Source organism: Carettochelys insculpta, chromosome 2 (assembly GCF_033958435.1).
Source record: "Carettochelys insculpta isolate YL-2023 chromosome 2, ASM3395843v1, whole genome shotgun sequence".
Lineage (NCBI taxonomy): Eukaryota > Metazoa > Chordata > Testudines > Carettochelyidae > Carettochelys > Carettochelys insculpta.
This window is the reverse complement of record NC_134138.1, coordinates 155,642,510-155,658,868: the sequence shown is the minus strand read 5'-3', so window position 1 is coordinate 155,658,868 and position 16,359 is coordinate 155,642,510. Positions and strand designations below refer to the sequence as shown.

The 16,359-nt window shown below is 44.6% G+C and overlaps 1 protein-coding gene across 2 annotated transcripts in view; it reads right to left on the bottom strand.

Moving 5' to 3' along the window:
- Positions 1–331: 331 nt before the first annotated feature.
- Positions 332–16,359, bottom strand: part of LOC142008706 (sodium-dependent neutral amino acid transporter B(0)AT3-like) — a 50,395-nt gene continuing 34,367 nt past the window's right edge. For both annotated transcript variants that reach the window (XM_074985980.1, XM_074985981.1), the window contains 3 exons: positions 9,785–9,944; positions 4,222–4,384; positions 332–818 (listed from right to left, as the gene is read on the bottom strand). In XM_074985980.1, coding sequence (XP_074842081.1) covers positions 612–818; positions 4,222–4,384; positions 9,785–9,944 — 530 coding nt within the window. In that variant the 3' untranslated portion in view covers positions 332–611. The remainder of the gene's footprint in view (positions 819–4,221; positions 4,385–9,784; positions 9,945–16,359) is intronic.

Genomic DNA, 16,359 nt, shown 5'->3' with positions numbered 1-16,359 from the left:
AGGAACAGAAGAGTTTTGATAAGAAAGATTAAGGAAGAGTGGGAGGGAGCTTGGCGTATAATGATTAGCAAATATCAAGTATAAAGGCAGGCCCTGAAGAAGGTACAAAGGTACAAAGATGGAAATGGGTGAAAGGGGCTAAGGGAACAATCAGGACTGAAATGTGTGTGGCATGTAAGGGAAAAGAGGGAATGTTTAGGAGGGACAAGATGAAGTCAGAAACCAGAATCATAAAACTGTATGAAAATGAGAAGGGAAGTTCTTGACATGTATACTGTGGAAAACATCCAGTACTGACTCTAGAGGAAAAAAAAGTTCTTGAGTTAAAATCTAATAATATTGCATTTTAATATACATTTACATTTTAATATTATACACAGATTAATATTGATGCTCATATCTCTCTATTATAAGAAATATTTTTATTTTCAGTGCATGTAACTATGTGTGGCCCTAATAGAAATTGAGAAGAGGAGAAATGTTAGGGAATAAGGATATCAAGCCAGTAATTTGAAGAAAAATACTAACGATGCTACTGTCAAACATTAATAATGTTCACACATAGTTGGGACAATATATTTGCATATTTTATGTGTATAAGTCTGATGAATTCATATTCTTGAACAGTTTACTGAGGTGCCATTGGAAGTATTTTCATGGGGACTGGTTCCTTCCTTCTTTCTACTTTGTAGCACTCTTTTGATCAGATGATAGAATGCTACCAAAGGTATGAATATACAAGGGATGACCACCAATAGCCCACAGATGGCCTGTATCCAAGGTGGATAGACTTTTTCTTTCTTCATAGGAAAATGCTCCTATGGAGATAAAAATAAATGGAAAATAGATGGGAAATTAATCATAATACTAAGAAAAAATATGCTAGAAATAAAAATGCTTATACCTGTTCTTCCAAATTTAACTATGAAGGGTTTTTAATACATATATTTTACTGTAAACAAATGTTTAAAAACACGGGTTGGTATACATGGAAAAAACAGAACGATGTGCAATAAGTTTTTAAACCTCAGATAAAACCAATTTTAAGAACAGAAAATTTAAGGTTGGGTTGAACTTAATCCCATAACTTTCTAGCATCAAACATCAGAAGCACTGCCTTATTTTTTCAATTATGGAATTTTCAACTATAATTTTTAGGGGACAGTTTTTCCTTGGCTATTGTGCAGATTCAAGAATCCGTTCCTCCTCACCTTTGCAAGAGGCTTACCAGGATCAAGAAGCAGACCCAATACTATCCAAGAGTAAAAGGGACATTTCCTGCCACACCCCCAAATGATCTTCAAGGAGTTCCAAATTATTGTTGTGCCAAATTTTGTACAGAGTTACTGAGCATTAAGCAGTGGAACAGCAGCAGATTGAAAGTCTTCATCCTTTATATAACTGATGGCAAAATGCTGACACAGGGCCCATCATTTACGACAGTCTGCAGTGTGGATGAGATGAACAGGAGGGACCGGGATGCTTTGTGCTAAAGAACACTTATTTGTCGTGGATCTCTGTGGACATGGGGATCCAGAAAGTACAGCTGAGGTAACATTGCCCTATTCCATCCATTTATAAGGCCTTGTTGAGATTAGAGGTCTAAGTTGATTCTAAAAGGAACAAGCTGTTTTGGACCAGTGGTAACACAAATTATTCAGTGTGTTCACACTACCCATGTACTCAGTTGCAATGTTGTCTTGGTAACTATCTCACAGTACCTGCTACAGCTGTAGATGCTGTGTGTACTGAAGGATTTTCTCCAGGCAATGTTGGATACATCTTGGAGCATATGGGAACTGTGGAAAGTGTTACCAAACTTACATTATCTTCCGAGAATCTCCCATAATTCTCATTGGAGTATCACAGAACTCATTGCTGTTAGTACAGTTACTAAGCAGTTCTGTAATGTGAAGCCCAGGCAGAAGTTCTGTTACCTTTCTTGCCAAAGAAGAATGTGTTTCCTTTGAGATTCTGAGGCTTCCTCAATGAAGATATTGCATGTATTATTGGGATTCTTCTGGAGATCCTGTGGCCAGTATAATTGTGCATGCACTTCAATGGATAGGCTTCTGCAACCAGTGCCTGCAAAATCTATATAGCTGTAGGCCATACACTGAGATGAAGGGTACATGATTAAATTCTTTTGGGGCTAGACCACAGCTACTGTTTGGTGGGATCACATAGTTCTCAAGACCAGTGGCTCCAGCCTTTCATTTGTGAGGAAAATGTTTTTGTTTTTTTTCCAAGAATATTTTGCTGAACTGGTCCTAGGGTTAAGTGTTCCCTGCCCTCTTTTGAAAACAGAAAAGTAAATGGCACTGGCCTTGGAGAGTGGCCATATCAGATTGGTATTGGTTAGTGGAAAAACTATAAAGTCAGTAAGGCAGTATAGTTTAGTCGACAGTGCTGTGGACAGGTGATTAGGAGACCGGGTTCTATTTTTTGCTCTTCCACAGGGTAACTTTGAGCAGTTTGCATCCTTTCTTTTTCTCAGTTTTCCCAGGTATAAAATGGGGATAACAATACTGCCATATTTTTTGAAGTGCTTTGAGATTTAATGATGAAAATCACTATGTAAGAGATAATTGTTATTGTTTAATCTACCATGAAGATATGCAAGGACAACCATCATGTTTTTCAGTAGCATGTGATCAAGGTTGCTAATGTTCCAGTACTTAATTGAAGCCCTAGAGAAGTAGGTCTTCCCAAAGCATACTGGGACAGCTTTATATCCAGGTGACCATTCTGTATCTTCCACCTCAAGTCAAAGTCTACACTAAAAGACAGGTTATGGCTGCTTGCTGATGCAGACCTGAGTAAATCCATATACCTCCACATCATATAAAAATGTGCAATATGGGAATTTCTAAGAATATAGTGCTTTTTGTATCAAGAGTCCAATAGAACTCTTCATAATAACTTTGAAACAAAGTATTATACTGAATTCTCTTCATATCCACTGCTGCCCTGGATTTATGGGACCTTTATCCTGAAAATGGGGACAAAGCAAGTAAGATTTAACTGCACTCTCAACAAATGCAGGGTATCACCTGTGTGTTTTCAGCCCATTGCTTCTTGTCCTAGCATCAGAGGCTAAGGAGAAGAATTTTTCTCACCCCTTCTTACAATTCCCTTTTAGGTACTTGACAGTTGCTATCATGTCCCCTCTCAGCCTCCTCTTTTTCAAACTAAACAAATCCAGTATTTTTAATCTTCTCCCATAGGTCATATTTTCTAGACTTTTCATCATTTTAGTTGCTCTTCTCTGAACCCTCACCAATTTCTCCAAATCTTTCCTAAAGTGTGGTGTCCAGAACTGGACGTAGTACTCCAACTGAGGCCTAATCAGCACAAAGTGGAAGACTTACTTCTCATGTCTGGCTCACAACACTCCTGTTAATGCATCCGAGACTCGTGTTTTCCTTTTTTGCAACAGTGTCAGCTCACTCACTCGTTCTCAGTCTGTGATCTACTATGCCACTGTGCCCTCTAGATCTCTTTCTGCAGTATCCCTTCCAAGGAATTTCCTTCCCTAAGTGAAACACTTCTCAATTTTTCTTATTGAGCTTCATCCTGTTTTCCTCAGACCATTTCTCTAGTTTGTCTCTATCATTTTACATTTTGATCCTTCCCCCAAAGCATTTGCCACCCCTTCCAGCTTAGTATCATCTTCAAACTTGATAAGCGTACTTTCTGTTCCATTATCTAAATCATTGATGAAGATATTGAATAAAACTGACCCATGGAACTACATTTGTTAGTGCCTTCCAGCATGACCATGAGCCATTAATAATTACTCCTTGTGAACGGTTATCCAACCAATTATACACCCACCTGATAGTAGCCCCATCTAGGCTGCATTTCCCTAAATACTGTATCAAATGCTTTACTATGCTGAAATAGGAACATGACATCCTCTCTCCAAAGTGCGAATTGTAACCTCTAAGTACTGACTCTTTGGAACTGAATTGCTCTCAGTTGCTCCTGTTGATGCTGCTTCACTTTATTTAAATAGTGGACAAAAAGAAAAACTGATTCTTTAGCTGGTAATTAAGGCACTCACTTAGGAGGTAGGAGATCTGGCTCAGGCAGAGAGAAGATTGGAATTACATCTCCTACCTCTCAAGTGAGCTCTTTAATTTTAGAGCATGGGGGAGAGGACAAGACTATGACCGTGCTTTTTGTAAGTAAATGTATTAAAAATATTTGAGAACGTACATATTTAGGATCCCAGGTTGCATAGCTTGGCTGCTGCTGTGTCTGAAGTGTAAGAGTGGCTAAAAGGACTGTAAGCATTAGCAGAGGGCTAATGATTGTCCATGACACCCGCCAGTAGAAGTTTGGTTGTCGTCCTGTCATCCATTTCACATCATCACTAAACCTATGAACCAAATAATGTTTACAATTAATTGTAGATTTATAGAACAATTTTTTTTATGTTTTATTGATGATTTTACCAAAAAATTATTTTATAGTTCCTTAATTCCATGAGGAGTATACTAAGGCATACCAACTTCGCTAATTTACTACGTACCCTGGATTATAATTAATAACAAAAATCCTTTGTAACATTTAAGAGGCCAAACCTCAGCTTTTGATTTCCATACTTTTCAGTGTTGGAATTTTTATAAATCTGCTTAGTGGTAAGTATGTACAGGTTTTGCTCTTAGAGGCTATATTTACACTAGACAGTTTTGTAGACAAAATAGGGGATTTGTAGACAAAACTCATGGTGTGTCTACACATAAAATGCATTTTGTCAAAAGAAACTTGACAAAAAAGCTCTATCAATGCTCTGGGGGGGCCCTTTTGTCAATAGCGTAGATTAAAAGATCGCTCCACTTTTAGGCGTGGACATGATCTGTCAACAGAAGTTTTGTCAGAACAGCTCTTCCAACAGTAACTTCTGTAGACATATGCTTGTAGTGTAGACATAGCCTGAGAGTTTAGACCAGTTGCTCACCTGGGCTGCGTCTAGACTAAGAGCAGTTGCCAGCAGTTTGGCGCAAATGAGGGCTCACAAAATTGCAGGTATGGCTAATTTGCAAATTTACATGAGATAGGCCTGCCAGCAGAGGCTGCTGCCATCAGGAAATGAGCAGTGTAGACATGGTTCTGCTGGCAAAACCCTCCTTTGTTGGCAGTGCCTTATGCCTTGAAAAAATCAGGGATAAGAGGCTGCTGACAAAGGTGGGGTTTGCCAGCAGAAAGACATCTACACTACTTGTTTTCTACCAACAGCAGCCTCTTATGGCAGGGCTATCTCAAATGAATATGCAAATTAGTTGTGTGAATATGCAAATTAGCAGCCATTTGCAATGTCATGAGCCCTCATTTGCATCAAGCCCCTTACTTGGTGTTTCCTTGGTGGTGCCTATGCCAGTTCATACTGAAATCAGTATCAAACCTTTGATATTACTGGGAGTTGGCCTAAATACTATTGTATCAAATGTATTTTGTGGACGGTGTATGAGTATTATGTGTCAGCAGACTTTTCACAACTTTAGGGTTGACAAGAGATTAAAAAAAGTAATCACAATTGCAGAGTTAAACTATAATAGGGTATGAGTTATTTAATGATTTATGGTTTTTGGATTTTTTTTCAATTAGAACACAGAATGCAAAGTGCACAGTGCTCACTTTATTTTTGATAATACATACTTGCACAGCAGAAACAAGAAACAGTATTTTTCAATTCACCTAATACAGGTATTGTAGTGCTCTCTCTTCACCATGAAATTTGAACTTACAAATATAAAATGACATACAAAACACCCTGCATTCAAAAATAAAATAATGTAAATCTTTGGAGACTACCAGTCCACTCAGTCCTGCTTCTTATTCAGCCAACCTCTAAGACAAATAAATTTGGTTACAAGTTGCAGGAGATAACGCTGCCCAGTTCTTGTTGAAAGTGTCAGATGAAAGTGGAAACAGATGTTTGCATGGCACTGTTGTAGATGTTGTTGCAAGGTATTTATGTGCCAGGTGAACTAAAGATTAATGTGTGTCTTTATGCTTCAGTTGCCATTCCAGGAGACATGCATCTATGCTGATGGTTGGTTCTGCAACCAGATGCCACCAACACAAGGTTGATTTTTTTTTTTTTTTTTTTTTTTTTTTTTTTTGGTGGTTTGATTTTATAGTTTCTACCTTGGAGTGCTGCTCTTTTAAAAGCATGCTCCATACCTCATGCTTCTCAGATTTTGGATAGCACTTTAGTTTCTTAAAACTTGGGGCAAGTGCTATAGCTATTTTTAGAAATACAGTAGGTCTCAACATTTGCAAACGTACAGTTTGCAAATTCAGTTATTTGCAAGTGGCCCGGAGCAGCCGCTTCCCTGGGGCTCCGGGGCACTAGGCAAGAGTGATGGCGGCTGCCGGGGCCCCAGGCAGGAACACCACAGCCATTGCTTCCCCCAGGATCCCGGGCAGGAGCCCTGGCACCCAGGCTTGAGACATAGCAGCTGCCATATTCACGAAATTCAGCATTTGTGTGGGTTCTCAATACAGAACCCTTGCAGATGTGGAGACCCTCCTGTATCACACTGATAACTACTTTGCTTTTTGTCAAATCTGCTGTACAAGTATTCTTAAAATGAATATGCTGTCATATGAGACTGCTATCACAGGAAATATATGGTAGAGTGGGGTGTCAACAGAACAGGAAAAATACAGTTCTCCCCCAAAGAGTTCAGTCAGAAATGTAATTAACATTTCTTTTTCTTTAATGAACTTCTTCAGCATGGAAGCATATCTGTCAAAATAGTAGCGGAAGCATGAAAAGGCATGTGAACATTTAACGTATCTTATATGTACATACCTTGCAATGCCAGCTATAAAATTGCCATGTGAAAACCTGTTCTAACGTTCAGGTGACATATTAAATAAGAAGTGAGCAGCATTATCTCCTGTAAATGTAAACAAACTTTTTGTCTTAGCAATAGGCTGAATAAGAAGCAGGACCGAGCGGACTTACAGGCTCAAAAGTTTTACATTATTTTTGAGTGCAGTTATGTATCAAAAATATTCTGCATTTGTAAGTTACACTTTCATAATAAAGAGATTTCTCTACAGTACTTTTATGCGGTGATCTGAAACATACAATTTCTTTTTTTATCATTTTATAGTGCAAATATTAGTCATAAAAATTGTGAGCCCTGTACACTTCGTATTCTGTGTTGTAATAGAAATCGGTATATTTGAAAATATGAAAAAATCCCAAATATTAAATGACTTTCAACTAGTATTCTATTTTTAATAGTGTGACTAATGGTGATTTTTTTGAGTAAATCACATGAGTAAACAGTGATTGACAGCCCAAATTTTAATATACAGTTAATTGAGGAAGCTATGTACTAAATCCATTAGGTTTGTTTAGACTTTGAGGTGACTGGGTTTGTTGATGCAGTTAAATCTGGATATCAGTCATGAACATTTTTTTCTGTTTAATATTGCAGGTTGGGATAGAAGAGTGTGTGGTGAGAAATTTGATTATGAAGGTTGATGTTACATTAGGACACCTCAGTTTGTGATTAACTATTTTTTAATTTTTAAGTTGATTACAAGATGCCTGGACAGCAAACTCTCTCCATTTAACACACTTAAGCGGGTAAGGGGTGTCCATTATTCCGAAAAGTCCATTAAATGCGATGGTTTATGGCCCCCCCCCGCCCTAGCCCTCCCCCAGCCCCAGTCCCTCCAAAAAAACACCAAAAACCCCCAAAACAAAACAAAAAACCCTGCCACTCACTAAAGCCACTGCTGGAGGAGCTCCCAGACTCTGCTCTGGCTCAGATCCCACCACACAGCTGGAGGTGACCTGCCATGTGGCTGGAAGTGCCTCACCATGTGGCTGGAGGCACCTTGCCACACATAGCTGCAGCTGCCTCGCTGCATGAGGCTGGAGGGGCCATCTCGTGGCCTGGAGGAGCCACTTCTGGAGCTGCCAGGTGCTCCTCCCACCAGGGGCGGGGCACGCATGGAATGCAGTCTGTGGCCTTTTTTTGGTGGTGGGGAGGGGGTTTAGGATTTTCTGGACCCCAGCAGACTTTGGGAACAATGGAGGAATGTTTGTTGTTCCTGAAGTTCTGCTAAATCGTGGTCCGTAAAATATAATATAGTTCTCGTTAATTACACTTAATTTCTGTGGTAATTGAACAACTTTTTATTTAAGTTCCTATTTTTAAAAACTGATCGAAGGTTGTGTTAAAATTTAAATAGGAAATGATATCTAAAATTCCTGCATAACCTCTATTCTATATAGATTATACCCTATATTCAATCAAACGATAAGAGTAATAAGTTGGTAAAGTCAGGTACCCAAAATAAAAATAAACTGTCAAGATTAAGTTTGTTCCATTCAGCCTTGTGACTATCAACATTATCTGGGATGATGTTTCTTTGATTGAGGAGGTGGAGGAGTTTTAACCAGATCGTTAACAAAGCTACATAACTTTTAAACAAAACAAAATAATTTGTAAATTACTGGACTCCATTTTTTCCACTTTGTTTCTTAGATTTTCTGATTTCGTCAGCCATTTGTGAAATTTTTAAAATCACAATAGTGGTTTTAATCACACAATTAAACAGTAATAGAATACAAATATAAATTTATTTTAAATATTTTAGTTATTCTTCTATAGTTTCAAATGTATTGATTTCTTTTACAACACAGAATACAAAGTGTTGAATGGTCACTTTATATTTATTGCAAATGTTTGTACTGTAAAAAGATAAATACTATTATTCAGTTCACCTCATACAAGTACTGAAGTGCAATGTCTATTGTGACAGTGCAGTGTATAAATACAGAATTTTTTTATTTAATTGCATGAAAAAAACATAAAACTTTAAAGTCTACAAGTCCACTCAGTCCTATTGCTTGTTCAGCCTATTGCCAAGCCAAATAAGTTTGTTTACATTTTACAGATGACACTGGAGCTCACTTCTAATTTACAACGTCACTTGAAAATGAGGACAGTCATTTGCTTTGCACCTTTGTAGCCAGCATTGCAAAATATTTATTTGCCATATAAGTTAAACATTCCTATGCCCCTTCACACTTTGATTCCAGATAATGTGTTTCCATGTTGACCACACTTACTAAAAACAAATGTTTTTTGAAATGATGAGTGAACTCCTTGGTGGGAACACTGTATTTCCGGCCCTGTGGTTTTACCACATTCTGCCATATATTTGCTCTTACAGTAATCTTAGATGATGACCTAGCACAAGATGTTTGATTTAAGAACACCTTCACTAAAGACTCGATTAAAACACAAAGTAGGTACCAACCTGAGATTTCTAAAGATAGTTACATCACTCAACCTAAATTTTAAGAGTCTGAAGTGTCCTCCAAAATTTCAGCAGGATGAGCTGTGGATTATACTATCACAAGTCTTAAAAGAACAACACTCCAATTCAGAAACTACAGAACCTGTCACAGCAGACATTGCATTACAAGTCCTTGTACGAAGTGAATTGAAAAATAGCATTTTTTGGTCTCTTACAGTGCAAATGTTTGTAATAATAATATAAAGTGAGCACTGAACACTTCATATTCTGTGTTGTAATGGAATTTGATATATTTTAAAATGTAGAAAAAGATCCAAAAATATTTTCAACTAAATTGGTTTCCTATTATTGTTTATTGTGCAATCAAAACTGTAATGAATCACAACTACATTTTTTAACCTAGGTAATTTTTGTTTTTATTGATTGACTTAACTGTGATTAATAGGCAGCCCTAAAAAGAAACCCAGTCATGTTCCCAGTTTACCTTTTAATTCCATAAACATAGGCAACCCCCATCACTTCAAAGAAAGCGATGATTAGCAAAGGCAAGGAACCTGCATAACGGTCAAAAACTTCAAGCCAGTAACTACCAGACCTTAGGGTAAAACACAGAGCTGACAAAAAGCAGACCAGGCATATTACACCTAAATAAAAAAATTAATTCTGTTAGTAAAGAATACAGGATGGGTACTCTGTTCAGAGGTGTTAATACATTTGCTTTCAGTTTAATACTGTAAGTTACTAACTCACTGTAAGGAACAATTAAATTCAGAGTATTAAGCTGTGTGTGGAATTATTATATAGGCCAGATTTTCCCTGCCATTTGGCTAAGAGATGCTGTGCTATAGTGCAGTGGAGCCATAAAGCTGGAGTAGTTGTGCACGCTGTAGTGCAGGAGGACCCTTTGTAGCACAGAGCAGGTAAGGCATTTTTTTCTCATAGTCCCCAGCTGCCTTTGGCCAATGTGATAGGTGTGACTAGGGCAGGGGTCAGCAACCTGCAGTTCTTCTTCGAGTGTCCCCTTGGGTGCTCCACAATAGGTGTCGGGCTTGCCCGGTGCCGCAGATCGGATCTTCCAAGCAGTTTCTGCCTGACCGCGCATGCGCCGGCACGCGCCGCTCCCTTGCGCGCTCCTGGCCATGTGCGCGATCCGGTCCCCGCCAGTTCCTCTTAACCGCCGTCGGCTGCAGACGGAATCCGAACTAGGCTAAGGCCAAGCAGCGTATTCAATTATTTTAACTGTTTTTCTTTAAAGTTTTTCAAGTACTTAGGCTACTGCAAGTTGGCCGGTTGTTATTTTTGCAAAAAAAAAAACAAAACAAAAGCAACAAACAAACTACAAGCGGGACAGCTTCAATCCAGTCCCAGTAACAAGCGCCGGAGGCCAGGAGCATAGGGCCATCAGCCCTCCTGCTGCGGCAGGCCATCGGAAGGGGAAAACAGCACAGAGAAGGTGCTAAGTACCCGTTTAACAACTGAAAGACTCACCAACAATGTCCTCTTCAGGATTTAAAAAATGTGAGTCCTGCCGAGAGGCGATGCCAGCGTCCGATGGGCACAGTCTATGCATAAGGTGCCTTGGGGAGTCCCATGTTGCACAGAAATGCTCCTTCTGTGCTAAATTAACAGCCAGAGCAAGGAGAGACAGGGAGATGCGGCTTAAAATGCTGCTTTTTGATAAGGCCCTCCAGCCAGACGTGCCGGAGCGGCCGCAGCAGGAGGGACCCTCCGGGGCCCATAAAAGGAAAGCTGCCTCCCTCACCCCATCAGCGCAAGAACGGAGGAAAGTCTCCCCAACCCGATCCCTGCCGGCAGCAACAGCGAGCGGGACGGGAGGAGCGAGCAGCCCCCAGCCGCAGCAACAGCTGATCGGCAGCGGCACGGAGAGCCACGTGAAAGCGGCTCAGCCTCCGATAATCAGCCAGCCGCCCCGCACCGCAGGCAGGGCGGCAGCTAAACAAGCGCCGGTACCGGCGGCACCGCACGCAGCGGCACCGACCCCCGGGGAACCGGCGGTGCAGAGCGCGCAGGCATGCAGCCTACAGGCACCGAAGGACACCGCACGTGCGGCACCGCCTTCGAGCGTGCCTAGCACAGTGCGGACGGGGCCGGGATCCCCTGTGCATCAGGGGGCGGAGTTACCTCCTCCAGGGAGGGGGAAGGCTGCACACAAGAGGAGGCATTGCAGCCCCTCTCCAGACAGGGCTGTGGAGTTGCTTTCTCACAGCCCTCCGCTTATGTTGCAGACTCCAACCAGAAGGCAGGGGTTCCCCCTAGCCTACCCGGAGCCCCCTTCTCCATTTTTGCAACCAGCCTCACCCTGGCTGGGACCACCTTCACCCTTCCTGGGGTGTGAACCGCTGGACTATTATGCAAAATCGCTCTCTCCAGTGTCTCGACGATCTCCCTCCCCCAGATGCAGAGGGTATGCACCAAGGGAGTGGTCTAGGTCACCTTCCCAAGAACAGTGCCTATACTGCCATGGTCGCCCCTACCACGTGGGGCATAGACACCATTGGCAGTCTACTAGGGGAAGATCCCCACAGACGATCTCGTACCCCCGAGGGCAATTGCGACCGGGGACAGAGACTCAAGCATCTCAGGGGGGACTGGTTATGGAACCCCAAGATTTTCCCTCGCAAACCTCTAGCGAGAGGGTGTACCATCACCAGCAGGAACCGGAAGGGTCCAGAGAGACGTACCCCAGCGGTTCCTCGCTCTCCTCCCCGGACGAGGCTACGGCCCCGGGGGACGTCTATTCTCCGGACGATCTCAAACAGTTTCAAGAGCTGTTTAAGAGGGTGGCCTTCACGCAAGGCATCCAGACAGCATAGGTGCAAGAGAAACACCATAAGCTCCTCAAAAATTTGAGACCTCCGGCCTCCTCCAGAGTAGCAATACCGCTTGATGAAGCGATCTTAGAGTCCGCCACTACGATATGGCAGACCCCTGCGACTATTCCGCCTGTCCAAAAGAGAGCGGATAAGAAATACTTCGTGCCGGCGAAGGGCATGGAGTTCCTGTTCAGCCACCCACAGCCAAATTCCTTGGTGGTGGGGTCGTCGCAACAAAGATCAAAGACATCTCAATTCAGGACAGGGGGAACAGACAAAGATGCCAAGAAGCTAGAGCTGTTCGGCAGAAAGGTCTACTCCTCCTCCACTTTAACGTTGCGAATGGCAAATTACGCAGCGCACTTAGCGAACCATAATTTCGACAACTATTCCAGGTTAACCTCCCTCATGGACTCGCTTCCAGAGGACAAAAAGCCGGTGCTCAAGGCCATAGTGCAAGAAGGCTACGCGGCCTCGAGGACGGGAGTTCAGATCGCCCTGGACGTTGCGGACACAGCAGCACGTTCCACAGCAACGGCAGTGGTGATGCGAAGGGAGTCCTGGCTCCAGACTTCGGGTATACCGAGGGATCTGCAGGCGAAGATAGTTGACTTTCCCTTCGACTCACAGAAGCTGTTTGCTGAATCAACTAACTCGGTCCTTCATTCCAGTAAAAATTCAAGAGCCACACTCAGGACCCTGGGGATTTACACCCCTCCATACACAAAGAAAAGGTACTACCCTCAACAAAGACGGTACCGGTACCAGTACCAGCAACAGCGCCCCCAGTACCACAGGGGTTACGAGCGAGGGCGACATCAACAGCACCAGCAGTACAGAACTCCCAGGCGACGTTCACAACAGAGCCGTGCATCCTCGGGGCGGGGCCAAAGGCCACAAGTTTGACCACAATCGCCTCCATCCTTACAGCACTGGATGATGGAGACTGGTTCACAGCCCTCGATTTACAAGACGTGTACTTCCACATAACTATCCATCCGGCTCACCAGCGATTCCTCTGGTTCATGGTAGGCAACGAACACTTCCAATACAAGGTCCTACCATTTGGCCTCTCCTTGGCCCCCAGAGTCTTCACCAAGACCTTGGCAGTGGTGTCAGCCTACCTGCACAGACAGGGGGTATTTATTTTCCCGTATCTGGACGACTGCCTGCTCAAAGGGGCCTCGAAGGGGGAGGTTCTGCGCGTGATACGCGTCACAGCAAACACGTTCTCTTCACTCGGCCTGGTTATCAATCTGGCAAAATCAAGAATACACCCCACACAGGACATACAGTTCATAGGGGCTCGCATAAACTCGGTTACAGCGAGAGTATATCTACCAGAGACTCGCTTTCGGGCCATCGGTTCCCTCGTGCAGGTCATCATCTTCAGCCCTACGGTGCCGGTCTTGACGTGCTTGCAGCTGCTGGGCCACATGGCAGCGGCGACGTTCGTAGTACAGAACGCCAGGTTACACATGCGCAGCATGCTGCACTGGCTGGCGAGTGTATACAAACCGGCAGTACACACCGTTCACAGGGTGGTGTCGCCCACAGCCGGGGTGCGCAAATCCCTACAATGGTGGGTAAACCCCAGGAACCTGCTAACAGGGGTACCCTTCCACCAGCCGCAAATATCGGTTTTTCTCACTACAGATGCCTCCCTCATAGGGTGGGGAGCGCACATGGGCGAAGAGGTGACTCAAGGACTGTGGTCAGCCACGGAACAGTCACTACACATAAATATACTGGAGCTCAGAGCAGTGTTCAACGCCTGCAGACACTTTCGAGACCACATACAAGGCAAAGTCGTCGGGATCAGTACAGACAATACCTCCACCATGTTTTATATAAACAGGCAAGGAGGAGCTCGATCCCGTGCCTTATGCGCGGAAGCAATCCGCTTATGGAACTGGTGCATCGCCAACAATATAATCTTGAAAGCCTCATACTTGCCGGGTGCGCACAATGTGAAGGCAGACCAGCTGAGCAGGCGTTTTGCACTCACACACGAGTGGCAGATCCGTCCCGATCTGCTACGGCCGATTTTCCACGCATGGGGTTTTCCCCAAATAGACCTGTTTGCCACTCAGCACAACAAGAAGTGCCCACGATTCTGCTCGAGGGCAGGACTGGGATGGGGGTCCCTGGGGGACGCGTTCGCGATCCCGTGGAGGGGCCCCCCTGCTTTATGCGTTTCCTCCCACAGTGCTGATCCACAAAGTCTTGCAGAAAGCCAGGAGGGAAAGGGCCCGGATGATCCTGATAGTCCCAACGTGGGATCGACAACAATGGTTCCCCCTACTCCTGCGCATGTCGGACCGTCCACCGATGCCTCTTCCGGTGGTGCTGGATCTGCTCACGCTATCCCAGGGGTCCATAGTGCACCCGCACCCCCAAAGCCTGCGACTGCAAGCGTGGTTAATCCATGGCTCAGCTCCCTAGAGAGCACATGCACAGTGGAAGTACAGCAAGTCCTAGAAAGTAGCAGGAGGACTTCCACCAGGAAGACCTACAAGCAAAAATGGACTCGCTTCACGGCTTGGTGTTCTACCAAACAGCTGGCCCCCTTTTGGTGCCTATACCTACAATACTAGAGTATTTACTGGACCTCAAGAGAGGAGGACTCTCGCTATCCTCGTTGAAGGTCCAGCTTGCTGCTATCTCGGCGTTCAGACATGAGGAGGAAGGGCGCACGGTGTTCGCCCACCTTATGGTTACCAGGTTCCTCAAAGGGTTGGTAAACCTATACACCCCTCGGAAACCGATTCCACCTTCGTGGAACTTGGACCTGGTGCTTACCACGCTAATGGGACCACCGTTCGAGCCCTTGGCCACGGTTCCCCTCCGCCTCCTTACAATAAAGACGACCTTTCTTCTTGCAATTACGTCAGCTCGTAGGGTGAGCGAGCTCGCGGCAGTCATGGCAACGCCACCCTGCACTGTTTTTTCCAAGGAGGCGGTAACCATACGGCTGCATCCAGCCTTTGTTCCTAAAGTTTCTTCCGAGTTTCACATTAACGAACCTATTGTTCTACCCTCGTTTTATCCAAAGCCTCATAACTCCAACGAAGAGGCGCGCCTACACCTCCTGGACGTGAGGAGGGCGCTAGCCTTCTACGTAGACAGGACCAAGTCCTTCCGGAAAACGGATAGACTCCTAGTCTCCCTCGCTCCCAAATCGAAAGGAGAAGGTCTCTCCTCGCAGAGAATCTCAAAGCACATTGTATCCTACATAAAAATGTGCTACGAGCTCAAAAAGACTCCTTTATCGGCCACTCCCAGGGCTCATTCCACTAGGGCGGTGGCGGCATCAACAGCCTTTTTCAAGGGCGTTGCGTTAAAAGACATTTGCAGAGCGGCGACCTGGTCATCCTACGACACCTTCGCCAAACATTACGCCCTTCACAGGGTATTCCAAGAGGATACCCGTCTCTCTGCAGCGGTCCTCTCGGGGACAAGCTGCACGTAGTCCGATTACCCACCTCCTATCTTGGGTTACTGCTGGGTAGTCACCTATTGTGGAGCACCCATGGGGACACTCGAAGAAGAAAGAAAAGTAACTCACCGTAGTAACGGTGGTTCTTCGAGATGTGTCCCCGTGGGTGCTCCACTACCCGCCCATCCTCCCTGCTCCGGATCTCTGTTAGTGTTTTGCAGGGGCACCCGAGGCGGTTGGTCAAGGAACTGGCGGGGACCGGATCGCGCACATGGCCAGGAGCGCGCAAGGGAGCGGCGCGCACCGGCGCATGCGCGGTCCAGCAGAAACTGCTTGGAAGATCCGATCTGCGGCGCCGGGCGAGCCCGACACCTATTGTGGAGCACCCACGGGGACACATCTCGAAGAGCCACCGTTACTACGGTGAGTAACTTTTCTTTCTTTAAGGAATCATTTGCGGGTCCGGACACTGCTGCCACCGACTCCTCTGCAGCTCCCTGCCCTGCCACCAGAACAATAGAAGTAAGTTTAATTGGTGTAATGGGCGGCAGGTGTGGTCCGGCAGTTAAACCTGCTGAGTTTAGTTCCATTGTTTCAGGGCAGGGAACTTCAGAGAGCCCCTCACTTAGCCCACTAGCCAAGCGGCCACACCCCTTCCTGCAGAACACCTTCACGCCAGCCTTCCTTCTTCCAGGTGCACGTGGCCACCCAGCGTAAGCTTCCCAGCCAGCACCACCGATGGGTTACTCCTGGGGGCCAGTTTTGGGGTGAGGGGGATTAAGCCTG